This window comes from Oryctolagus cuniculus, chromosome 5 (assembly GCF_051225735.1).
Source record: "Oryctolagus cuniculus isolate XC-2025 breed Fujian yellow rabbit chromosome 5, ASM5122573v1, whole genome shotgun sequence".
Lineage (NCBI taxonomy): Eukaryota > Metazoa > Chordata > Mammalia > Lagomorpha > Leporidae > Oryctolagus > Oryctolagus cuniculus.
Window position 1 is genome coordinate 102,617,570 of NC_142871.1, and position 13,040 is coordinate 102,630,609.

The 13,040-nt window shown below is 37.0% G+C and overlaps 1 protein-coding gene across 1 annotated transcript in view; it reads right to left on the reverse strand.

Moving 5' to 3' along the window:
• Positions 1–13,040, reverse strand: part of COL19A1 (collagen type XIX alpha 1 chain) — a 406,965-nt gene that overhangs the window by 177,264 nt on the left and 216,661 nt on the right. The window contains exon 16 of the mRNA XM_051855528.3: positions 4,338–4,391. Coding sequence (XP_051711488.2) covers positions 4,338–4,391 — 54 coding nt within the window. The remainder of the gene's footprint in view (positions 1–4,337; positions 4,392–13,040) is intronic.

Here is a 13,040-nt window from a genome sequence, read left to right on the forward strand (position 1 = left end):
CCCATGGGGTGCAGGGCCCAAGCACCTGGGCCATCCTCCACTGCACTCCCTGGCCATAGCAGAGAGCTGGCCTGGAAGAGGGGCAACCGGGACAGAATCCGGCGCCCTGACCGGGACTAGAACCCGGTGTGCCGGCGCCGTAAGGTGGAGGATTAGCCTATTGAGCCACGGCGCCGGCCAAATATATATTTTAACATTTATTGTTAGTAATAGAATTTCTTGGTACAAGAACACCAATCATTGTTCTAGTGAGTAAGCAGAATTGTGGATGCATTCACATACATTTATAGGTAAATGTCAGTTTTGACCCATAAAGATGAGATGACAAATTTTACCTCCCCCCTCATTTTATGTGAAACTAATCAAATTACTTCCAGAGGCTGAAACCCGATCCGTATACATAATCTTCTCTGTAAGAACCTCTCTCCCCACGCAGATACAAGCCCATGTCACGATATGAATCAACGGTTAGTGGTTTCTACTGGCCCCGAAGTCTCTTCATTGGGACCTTAAGGTCATTCTCATAATTGTGAAGTTAGCCCTCTGGAATAAACTAAAAGCAAGGAGAAATATTACTTTGTTTTTATTTTTTACTGCACTGAGAGGTAGGTCTGATCTGCCTCATTGGCTTGCTGTGTTCTGTAAAGCTGTCGTTGAACACAGCTAGGCCATAGAAGCATAATTTCACTTGAAAAATATATCCAGCCCCATAAAAACAAATCAGCTTAAGGAACATTTTGCTTAGCTGAGACTCGTAGTATGTGCTGGGTTTCCTGAAGCAATGACTTTGACGTCTTTTTTCCTAATGGGAACAATATAATCCAGAAATCATTAGAATATAATTTGTTACTTCTGTCATCTGAGGAAAAGCACATAAACCAGTTCTGAAACAAACAAGCCTAAAGAAAAACAAAGTGTGTTACCACGCAAGTCCTGGTAAATTTGGGCAAGATCAGCGCCATTAATTCCTAAGACAAACAGATCTGAGCAACTGTACAATGACAGCATCAATCTCATCTCTGCTTTTTTAAGAAAGAGAAACCAATCTTCTCCATGTCTGGAAAATTTTTACTTACTGAATTTTATTATCAAGCTGGATAAGTACAGGACATCATGAAGCAGCGGGGGTATCAGAGCAAGGGGACAGATGTCCAGATAAAGGAAGAACTCTGATCCAAGTTAAATAACAGGTTCAATGAAGTAGCAGTGAAAAGGGTCATTTTACCTGAGATTTTCTTGATCAAATACATGTTCTCCTTAGTTAACAAGTTAATGATTTGTCTAAAATTAAATACTACATTTACTAAAGACACTATGCCTAGGAGTAAAGTGCCTAAGGCTTGCCTGGTCAAACATATGTAATCAAAATATAGGAGTACACCTTACCACATACAGACATAACCATACAACTGCTTTTTTTTTTTTTAAGATTTATTTATTTACTTGAAAGAGTTACACAGAGAAGGAGAGGCAGAGAGAAAGAGAGGGAGGTCCTCCATCCTCTGGTTCACTGCCCAATTGGTTGGAGCCGCGCCAATCTGAAGTTAGGAGCTACTTCTGGGTCTCCCACAAGGGGGCAGGAGCTCAAGGACTTGGGCCATCTTCCACTGCTTTCTCAGGCCACAGCAGAGAGCTGGATCAGTAGTGGAGTAGCCGGGACTCCAAATGGCGCCCATTATGGGATTCCAGGACTGCAGGCGACAGCCCTGCAACTGCTTTTATATGTCCAAAAGCTGAGCTGTGGGGCTCGTACTGTGGCACAGTACGCTAAGCCTCTGTCTGTGACACCAGTATCCCACATGTGCACGAGTTCATGTCCCAGCTGCTCCTTTTCCAATCCAGCTCTCTGCCTATGGCCTGGGAAAGCAGTGGAAGATGGCCCAAGTGCTTGGGCCCCTGCACCCATGTGGGAGACCTGGAAGAAGCTCCTAGCTTCTAATACCTTCTCTGCCTAGGCTTTAATAAATATGGTATTTGTCAAAGAGCAGTAGCAATAAATACAAACTATGTCTATAAAATTCTATTATATTTTTTAGGATCTGAGATGACATTACTCTTTTTGTAGAAGATAAAAACAAAAATAATATAAATTATCTGGACTATATAAATTTTTAAATGGGGGTAAATTTACGTAAAATAGTGATTGAATTTTAAAATCTGAATAATTTACTCCATAATTATGAAAAAATACATAAGATTTATTCTTTAACCTACATTTTCTGATAGGTACAATTTCAACTTGAAGCATTATTATTTTTAAAAAACCTCATTTGAATATTTTTTCATTTTCAGCTAGTATTTGACAAGTCTCTCACAATTATCTTCCACATCAAATTAAGAAATGTGGGTGGGGAGGAGTTAGAGTTCAAATGCAGATGTATGTGACTGGATTATCGTGCCACAAGAACATCCATTGTAGAAAAGATGGCCCACTCTGCCAGTGTTACATAGCATTTTCAGGCCTGTTCTGCTCTGGATTTATTAATGATTTGAAGAAAGGTGGAGGCTACCTTTTAAGGTGACATAAAGCTGGGAGCTATTCCACTGAAAAAACAGCATTCAAGTTCTTTGAAAGAAATATTGCCCTATAATGAAATGCTACTAGGGACTAAAGTCTAGAAGATGGAATTTAAGAAGGATTTAAATTATTATTGTGTGATTTAACAAGGCCAACACGATTTTTCTTTAATGAGAATACGACTTGATAGAAATTTTCATGAAAATAAAAGACGGGAGTCTTTACTTGAGCACAGGTCAGTAAAAGTCAATAGTGGGACACTAGACAAAGGATCACAGACTCAACCTGAAGCTGCAATACAAGGACACTGTCCCTGGCACAGGACACACTTGCTACATATTACCCTGCTCTAAATGAGACCACACATGTCCAGTTCCATTCCTGACATCTCCAGAAGATCAATGTGTCCTTTCTGAGAAGGACCATTAGCAGGTTGGGGTTGGGGTTGGGGTTGGGGTGGGTGGAAGTGTGAGGAATCCATATTATAAGCAAGTTAAGAGAATTCAGATTTTGTTAACCCAGTAAAGTAAACCTTGGTAAAATATACAATATGACCTCAAATATTTGGGGAACTCAGATGCCTTTTTTTTTTAATTTTTTTATTTTATCTTTTTGACAGGCAGAGTGGACAGTGAGAGACAGAGAGAAAGGTCTTCCTTTTGCTGTTGGTTCACCCTCCAATGGCCGCCATGGCTGGCGCATCGCGCTGATCCGAAGGCAGGAGCCAGGTGCTTCTCCTGGTCTCCCATGGGGTGCAGGGCCCAAGCACTTGGGCCATCCTCCACTGCACTCCCTGGCCACAGCAGAGAGCTGGCCTGGAAGAGGGGCAACCGGGACAGAATCCGGCGCCCCGACCGGGCCTAGAACCTGGTGTGCCAGCGCCGCAAGGCAGAGGATTAGCCTATTGAGCCATGGCGCCGGCCCTCAGATGCATTTTAACAAACAGACTTATTTGCTAGCAGGACAAATTGCGAATAACTACTGGAAATGACTAAAAATCAGATATGGGGTTAATAAACGGGCACAGTAGAGAGGACATGGGGACCAGAGTCAGAAGCCCAACTTCAGCAGTCACTTGAACACTCTAACTCACATAATCCTCCTTTGTAAGTAACAGAAATTGATCAGACCTGTTCTATTTAACCCAAAGACTTCATGAATAATCATACAGGAAAGCACACATACATAAGTTCTGAGACTTTAGAATGATCTGGACATAGCGATAGTGGTGAGCCATAAGAATGAAATCCTCAGTGTTCAGGTGAAGACAAACCGTCATCACTACACAGCAAGAATTCCTCTTAGCAGGTGATGAGGAGACTCGACTGGACCAGAGACACATGGTCATTACTGTAACCTCAGCTGAAATTGCAATCTATTCACTTACTGTATATTTTATCTCAATGATGAAAGGGGAGTTAAGGAAGAGTCACTGATGTTAATGATTTAATTTGCTAAAAAATGCATTTAATGTTCACAATCTTCATAGAATTGTTGAATGGGTTGAACCTCCACAAAGATACTCATCAGCTTATCACAAGAACTAAAAACATGACCAAAGTACTCTAGATCAAATTAGGGTTAATTCATTTAGCCCAAACAATACCTCTGCACTTGTGCTGCCAGTTGTAAAAACATATAGACTATTCTGAATTGTAAAACTCCATTGAAATCTCAAATCTGAAATTTCAGCCTTTGGATACTCGATACTGTCCTTATGTCCATTTACTTGCTATATTTTGATTTCATTTTTATCAGTGTTCAGAAATAAGTAACCCCTGGGTTAGTAATGCCCACCAGTTGTTCCAAGTTTACTTACCCTCTGACCTTCTTTTCCAGGTGGACCTTGGGGGCCTTGCATGCCCAGGGAATCCTGCGATGAAAATGAGACACATGTCAGTAGGCAGTTTCAAGTACATCTGCCTCACCAAGAATGTTGTGAAAATAATACTTGTTTCATTTATTAAACCAAACTTTTAAAGTAACTTGAGCTCTGCCAAGGTTAAGCTACATAATACATTAATAATGATGAATTGCTCTTCTATGATTATCTTTGTAGCTAACTCCAGAAAAGGACCAAAAGAGTAATTCCAAACCAGCTGTGAGATTTAATGTTCACTCCCAGTGAAAAGCACCATTTGACTGGAACCACACTTCATGAAACTACCACAAATAAATGGCAACAGTATTTCCAACAACAACAAAAAAAAAACCTGTCTGTATATTTAAACTCTATAAAGAACACTACATTTTTGGTGGAGAGTAGATCTGTAAGTATCTTCTAAGAAAACATATTGATTTAGAGCATTTAACTTTCGGCATCACGGGCATCATTTAAAGCTTTCTCATAGTGTTGTCAAGTGTTACAGAAAACAGTCATTTTTTTCAGTGCTAAAACTGTCTAGGAAACCCTAGGTGTTGTTAACTTGGAAGTCCTCTGATTTTTACTGTTACACAGGAATCCCTAGTCAAAACATGAAATTCAAAATGATGATGTTACTATATTTTTAAAATCGTATCAGTTACTGTGGCTTCTTCTGTTTTTCTAGCTGCTTCCTCCTTCCATTTTCAACAGCTCAATGTGGGGGATTTCAAGTTCATTTTCTTCTCAGTTCACATTTGCTCTCCATTACCTCATATACTTGAGGGTCTTGGGCTCTTGAAGCCAGTGATCCTGGGATCTGCAATCCCAGTTTATCTTCGAGTTGCATGCTAGGCAGACCCTCAGCTATCTCACAGGAATCCATCAAACTCTGATCTCAGCACCATCTCTCCCAACTGGGTCCTCTTCCAGCATTTCCCAACTCAATAAACTCATACAATACCCTCCTAGTGCTCTTGCCAGAAATCTAGAATTCATTCTTCATCCACCCCTCTCTCAAATGTATCCCTCACACCTGGATACCATCTCTGACTGATCTGAGCTCTAAAAAGTGTTTGGATCCATTATTTCTCTGTATTACATCTCTTTCAATAATCACTTCTGCTCATCTGAGTTTCCTGGTTGACTCTACACATTTTCCCTAAATTGTCCACATCACAGCAAAACTGATCTTCAGAAAATCTGGCTTACTTTTCCTGATTCTCTCCACAAATGCCTTGTTTCAGTCTCACAGTCACCATATTTTACTTTTCTTTTCTTTTTCTCTCTCTTTTTTTTTTTTTTTTGGTGACAGAGTTAGACAGTGAGAGAGAGAGACACAGAGAAAGGTCTTCCTTCCTCTGGTTCACTCCCCAAATGGCCGCTAAGGCCAGAACTACACGGATCTGAAGCCAGGAGCCAGGTGCTTCCTCCTGGTCTCCCAGGTGGGTGCAGGGTCCCAAGACCTGGGCCATCCTCCACTGCCTTTCCGGGCCACAGCAGAGAGCCGGACTGGAAGAGGAGCAACCGGGGCTAGAACCCGGTGCCCACATGGGATGCTGGCACCGCAGGCGGAGGATTAACCAAGTGAGCCATGGTGTGGGCCCCCATACTTTAAAGTACTTAACATATTGAGGCTGGCGCTGTGGTGTAGTGGTTAAAGCCACCACCTGCAGTGCCAGCATCCAATATGGGCACTGGTTTGAGTCCTGGCTGCTCTACTTCTGATCCAGCTCTCTGCTATGGCCTGGGAAAGCAGTGGAAGACTGCCCAAGTTCTTGGGCCCCTGAACCCCATGTGGGAGACCTAGAAGAAGCTCCTGGCTTCGGATTGGCTAAGCTCAGGCCATTGTGGCCAATTGGGGAGTGAATCAGCGGATGGAAGACCTCTCTCTCTGCCTTTCCTTCTCCTTCTGTGTAACTCTGACTTTCAAATAAATGAATAAACCTTTAAAAAAAAGTATCTTACACAAATTAATTTCTATATCACTCACATGTTATTAACCTGTTAGTGAAAGCAATTCACAGTTGGAAGTCAATACACTCTAATAAAATTACTGGGTAAAGGCTTACAAGGGTTTTTAAATATTTATAATTAATATATCATATGATAAGTGACTCTAATGGTTTGGAATAACTGAAAAGTCTAATGATACATATTCAAATAAGTCAGAATTAATCTTCATTTCAGAAGAAATATTTTTGTCTTTCAATTTAAAGATAATTAGTACTCATTTTTATAATATGACCTTTATCTTTAAAAGTCACAGCTAGCCTTTAAATTAAAATACCAGATGTGCTTATGATGACCCTTTGTCATCACACATACATCCATTCATTTTTAATTTTTCATAAAAACAGTGTCATATTTATATAAATTGCCAAATACTTTTATTTCATTTACAATTGTTTATTTTTCATCTACTTGAAAGGGGGAGGGAGAGAGAGAAGGGAGAGGGGAGGAGGAGGGGAGAGGGAGAGATTTTCCATCTATTGGTTCACTTTCCAAATGCCTACAAGGGCTGGACCAGGATGAAGCCAGGAGCCTCAAATTCCATCTGGGTCTCCCACGAGTGGCAGAGGCCCATGCATTTGAGCCATCATCTGCTGCCTCCCAGGCTGCATTATTAGAAAGCTGGATTAGAAATGGAACAGCTGAGCACTCTGATATGGGATACAAGTAACCCACGTGGCAGCACAACCCACTGTGTGGCAAGGTCTTCTCATATATTTTAACTTTGAATAAAAGATAGATATTTTAGCTTTCATTCAGATACTTTTAACTTCATAAAACTCAAAATTCAATATAAATTATTGTAACTAACTTTCAAAAACATTAGCACCAAAAAATCCTGCATTTGTCATCAGTTCGGAGTTCCCCTTAATCTTTGTATCCTCCATAAAAGATGAATAAAAATATCTTTATCACTTTCACTTTTTAATCTACTTTTGGAACAATTTAACATTTCAGCAGATATATGGAGGCTATGCTTTATTGATTAAGGCAGGAATACCACCAAGGGGTGAAAAAGTAATCAATTTTATTTGTAGTTTTTAAGACAACTGCCAAATGATAAATAACCAAGAGAAGCTGGCTAATGATATGAATTTTAGGGTGGTAAATTCCTAATGTACTAAGAAGAACAAGTCAAAATCCAAATATATCAAAGTATTTATTATAATAAAGTTATAGAAAGTTGTAACTTTTTTTTTTTTTATAAAACTGACACAACCTTGGCTCCAGATGAAAATTTCCCCTTTTACTTTTAGGAAAACTATTATCATTTCATGAATAGTCAAACTAACATGTAATATTTTTGATATTCATCAAAATGCTGATAGCTCTTTGAGTATTTTTAAACATGAAATACCAAAACATTTATACACCAAGCATCTTCAAGGGAGTATGCTTAATTCTGAATACATAGGATCAAAAAACCCACTCCTAGTTGGAGTTATAATGTAGCAAAAGCCAACATAATACAAGAATATTAAATTTGATTTAGAATGTATTCAACAGATGGAAAATATTTATGAGAAGCTTTTGTGTGCAAGGTCAAAATAATAAGCTAAGGCACCAACTGCCCTCCATAAACCCACTAGCATGCTTTCTGAATGTTTTGCCAAGTCTGAGACCCAGTTAAGAATCTGATGGACAATTTGGAAATTATTTTTTTTTTAATTATTGATTTGAAAGGCAGAGTTACAGAGACAGACAGGCAGAAGCAGATAGATATAGACATACAGAGAGTGAGAACAAGAGATCTTCCATCTGTTAGTTCACTCCCCAAATGGCTGCAACAGCCAGGGCTGGGCCGGGTTGAAGGCAGGAGCTAGGAGCTTCATCTGGGTCTTCCAGGTGGGTACAAGGGCCTAATTACTTGGTCCATCGTCCACTGCTTTCTCAGGCACATTAGAAGGGAGCTGGATCTTAAGTGGAGTAGCCAGGACTCAAACCAGGGCCCATGTGGGATACAAGTATTGCAGGAGACAGCTTAACCCACTGTGCCACAGCACCGGCTCCTAGAAATTCTTTTTAATCTGTATAGAAGAATATTTTTCAAGAACTAAGAGATTAAATTTTGGGGATAACTGTTCACTGTTATCCAGGTCATTACCCCCACTTAGTAAAGTCAAATAATGGATTTATTTATCACTTACTATATGCATTAGATTATACCTAAGCTCCAGTTAATCAGATTTAAACTTGGACAGAGCTCAGCAGTTGTATCAGAACTCTTTCCATATGTCTTTTATATTGTGGCTTTGAAAAGGTCGTTGTGCATCATTTATCCTCCACTGACTGCAAGTCCTAGAGGAAGGAGGCTCTTTTCTGCTATGCCCTATCCCACTTCCTGACGGAACGCAATGCACATTTGTAACAATACTGAGTGTTGGCCTCAAGACACAGGTTTTTGCTCTCCATATATTCACTTTAATATTTAAAATTTTGTCTTCTATACAACATTGGAGAGTTTTTAGTGTTGTCTGCTTTCTTCTATATGAAATGGTCATTACATTCTCTGATGTCTAAGAGTATGCCTTATGGTTCATTTACGAATCAATTTTTCATCTGTAATATCATCAGTGTTATAGACATTATTCAAGTTTTTAACTACTGCTTTGCATTTAAAGATTTATATAATTTTTTCTAGTTAGAATAATCTTTAAATGTCTGTGTACACATGGTACATTTGTATAATCTGTACAATTTAAAATTTAACTTCTAAAAATGCCTATCCATTTTTGCTAATTTTCCCACTGATTTTGACCACTATAAAAATAGCAGTAAATCAGACTATTTCTAGAAAATTCACAAATGTACAGATTTATCACTTTTCTGAAAGAGAAGCTTGAGAACATATTTAGGATATTCACAATGTGAACATCTGCCTGTGTCTATATAGACACTCTTTCTGTTTTTAAAAGTGGAATTCTGGATATTAAAAATGTTGACAAAGAAAGGAATTCATAAGGCTGTTACTTCTTTTGACTGGGATAAAAATATGCAAAAGATACTCTAAGCCAGCTAAACCATTTCAAGTTGCAGTGGATAGCTATTACAATGTGCTACTTTTCACTTAGCTCTCTCTGGACAATCTGCTGATTATATAAGACAAACCAAGGCTTATCATCGTGGAAGCCCATGTAAATATTTAACTGAGAAATTACTTAGAATTAACTGGTTCGGAACGGGATTTTGAAGTGTTTAACAAACACAGCAGATGTTTAGTACAGTTAATATGGTAGATTAATTGTATTTCAACACATTTGCATTTGTGAAAAGAGGCAAGATACATTCATAACTTCTCAATAAAGGAAAGGAGCTGGAGTAAAAAAAGAAGCTTCATTTTAAAGCATTATTTGTACTCTCTTGCTAGGGATGCTGAGGTACATATGATACCTAATACCCACTTCAATAAAATTGTTGTGTGAGTAAATGTATTTTAAATGTTATGATTATGGATTTGGAGTACGCTTCATAGACTTGAAATGTAAGATTAAGAAGAATATGAATAAATTCTTAAAATACTACTAGAAGATTTTCTATGTTTCAAATAGAATGTACAAAATTAAAACGGAAAACAGTTTATCTGTTTCATGTCTTTAACATGAAATGGTGGGAACAACTTTTCTAATCTGGGACATCAGAGTGAAATCTCATTTTGTATTTATATTTGGTTCTTCTGAAAATGAATTGTTCTATGACAGGAAATAAGTTTTATAACAGCTTAAGCAAAGTAAGTAAAAATATAATAGACATCTAGTCTAGTCATGGGAAGTACTTTTCATATTATTTGTAAGTGGAATTTAAGAATGTGCTAACAAATTAAAGGAAGACTAGTTATATGTTACTTCACAGAATTATTCTGATACTCAAAAGAATTTTCTTTAGAGTGCTAAATATTCAGTAAAGGAATTCTATGTTTATCTAAAAAGTCAATCATATCATAAGCAGCTGTCAATGTCTAATAGAAATTAGATATATTTGAAGTACAGAATATTAGACTCTCTTCTGCATACTTTTAAAAAGCCCTTACAAACCATCTCTGTAACACTGATAAGAGAGTAACAGGAAGAGCCATCACCAAAGAAAATCTCAGGAAATATTAGCGTGGATGGGAGTGATTCAATCATTACCAGCTGCAGTCAACAATTTCTGAAATTGGATGGATAACTTTTTCCTGACTTCAACAATTTAAAAAGTAGAGGGTAGACATAGCCCTTCTAAAACTTAACCATTTTCTTTGAAAGCCCTGGAAGCATTTCAGGCATGGAACACAATGAATTATGATTGTTCCTTGTGGTTGCACGCATATATATTTTCATAATCACCTTTTTCCCATATTTTCTGGAGTCAGAAAATACATCTCTTATTATTCTAAAGATTACAAATAGATTGTTCTCAATGACTATGGATTCTACCAGTAAAACTGAAAATACTATAAATGAAATACTAGGTATATAAAATGTGGATCTAGAAGTCGTGGAACATCTGTACTTCCCACGAACTTTCCTCTAACAATGAACTTTGTTCCAGTTATGAAACTTTCTATTTTGCAAGCTGTATATACCATGTTCCTTTCCACTGTGCATATTACCTAGCAGTGTGCATTGCTTGCATTTAGTAGGTATTGAATGGGTTGCTCAGACTTTGATTTTTTACATTGCTCTTGATAATGAAGTAGCGACAATATTAATTTCAATAGCTACAAAAAATCTAATTTAGATAATTATATTCTTTGTCTACAAATTCCACTTGATACCACAATAATCCAAATTATTTTTACATCTTTATGGGGTAGCATTGAAAAATGAATCCTATACATCTATTTAGAGGAGTTTGCTCTTCATAAGAGGAAGAAATATAACTGCATTCTTTAATTTTTCTTACCCTGATGAGGATTAACTACCATTTTTTAAAAAAACAACATGAATTTAAGAGATCAAAGTGCCTATATAAACCATTAGTTAATAAGAAATAAACAGTTATTTTAAATGTGTCTGTCATTTTAAATCATAGTTTCATATTTGATAATTATTCTTGATTCATTTTCATTTATCATAAGCACTTCCATATATTAGTAATTTCATATTTGTAATTATTCTTGACTATGAAAAACTTTATGTAGATTTGTTTTTGTCTGGCCTTAACTTAATAAATGAAATGGTTTGATTTAACTCAAGGCTCGGTTGACAAGTAAAAAATGGGTAGGTCATGGTCTGTCAAATCCATTTGTATCACCTATTTTGATGATTTATCCAAGGGAATATGATAGATTCAGTTTGAATGGTTAGTCTGATATGATAATAGTCTGAAATTTTGGACTTTGACATAGATCAGTTGCTACATAGAGACTTGGTTTTACTGCAGACAGAAAGAAAATTCAATATGTATGTTGTTTTAAAATGCTTTTCATCATCTTCTGAAGAATGGAAAACATGTACAAATATAATAGCAAATTTAATGTCATCAATGACTTTTTGTATTTGGGGTTCACAATATGAGGGGCCAAACTGCAAGAAATTTAATCTACTAGTTTTAGAATTAAAAAATAAATCAGTAAAGAGATGATTACACACAACATGAAAGGCTTAAATTTTTAATGCAGACAACTATGAAGATGGTTTATACAGTAAAAATCAGATAAAGTAATTGCAATTAAGTAGTGAAAACTATAATTTTATGAGAGAAAAGTACTTCATACTATAATAAAGAAATTTGAAAGGTACTAAATCACATACTAATGTACTTTTATTTTTAAAAATTCTTTCACCTGTCTTCCTTCTTTGTTCTGGAGGTATCTGTTTTCTCTAGGAGTGTTAATATTGGAATAACAAATTTAAATACAGTGGGAGCACCAATGTTCAACTTTTGATATCCAACAAAGTACTGTTGAGTTCACATAAGATAATAGCCTGGAAGGTAGAACCCAGGAAGTGAAGAGTATCTCTAAATGGCAAATACTTGCTCACCACATATCAAGATATCCATTAATGACATTTTAATAAATAAAACTTATAAATAAAAAAAGATATCTTCACATCTAAAGTTTAACCATGACTCACAGGGCACAGAGAAGGAGATCTCAATGTAACTCTACCCAAGAAGAAATGGAAAGTAGAAAATGTGCTTCTCTTCTGTTTTCTTGAATGAATAGTTTTAGAAGAATGATGAATATTAGATACCAGTATTATTGTTTTCTGTCTTCTTGGAAAACCAAGAACAAATATCCAGAAGGTATTAGACTTCTCAGCAACAACACTGATGTTTAAAGACAATGGAGTGAAACCTTTATAATTCTGAGGGAAGTAATATTCAACTTAGAATTCTAAGCCATGTTATCAATTAAATGTCAAAGTAGGATAAAAACCTTTTAAGACAAATCTAAGAAATTTATCTTCTTTTTACATTTTTTTTCGAGATTGTTTAAAGATGTGTTCACACAAATGAAGGAATAAAGCCAAAAAGGGAGAGGACAAGCAAAGGAGGAAGCAATGAAATCAACCAAGAGTAAAAAACAGATGGAGTCAGGGCTAGTGCTGTGATGCAGTGGATTAAAATGCTACTTGCGATGTTGGCATGGCATCCCATATTGGTTTGCTTGTTCAAGTCCTAGCTGCTCCACTATCAATCCAGATCTCTGCCTATGCACCTGGG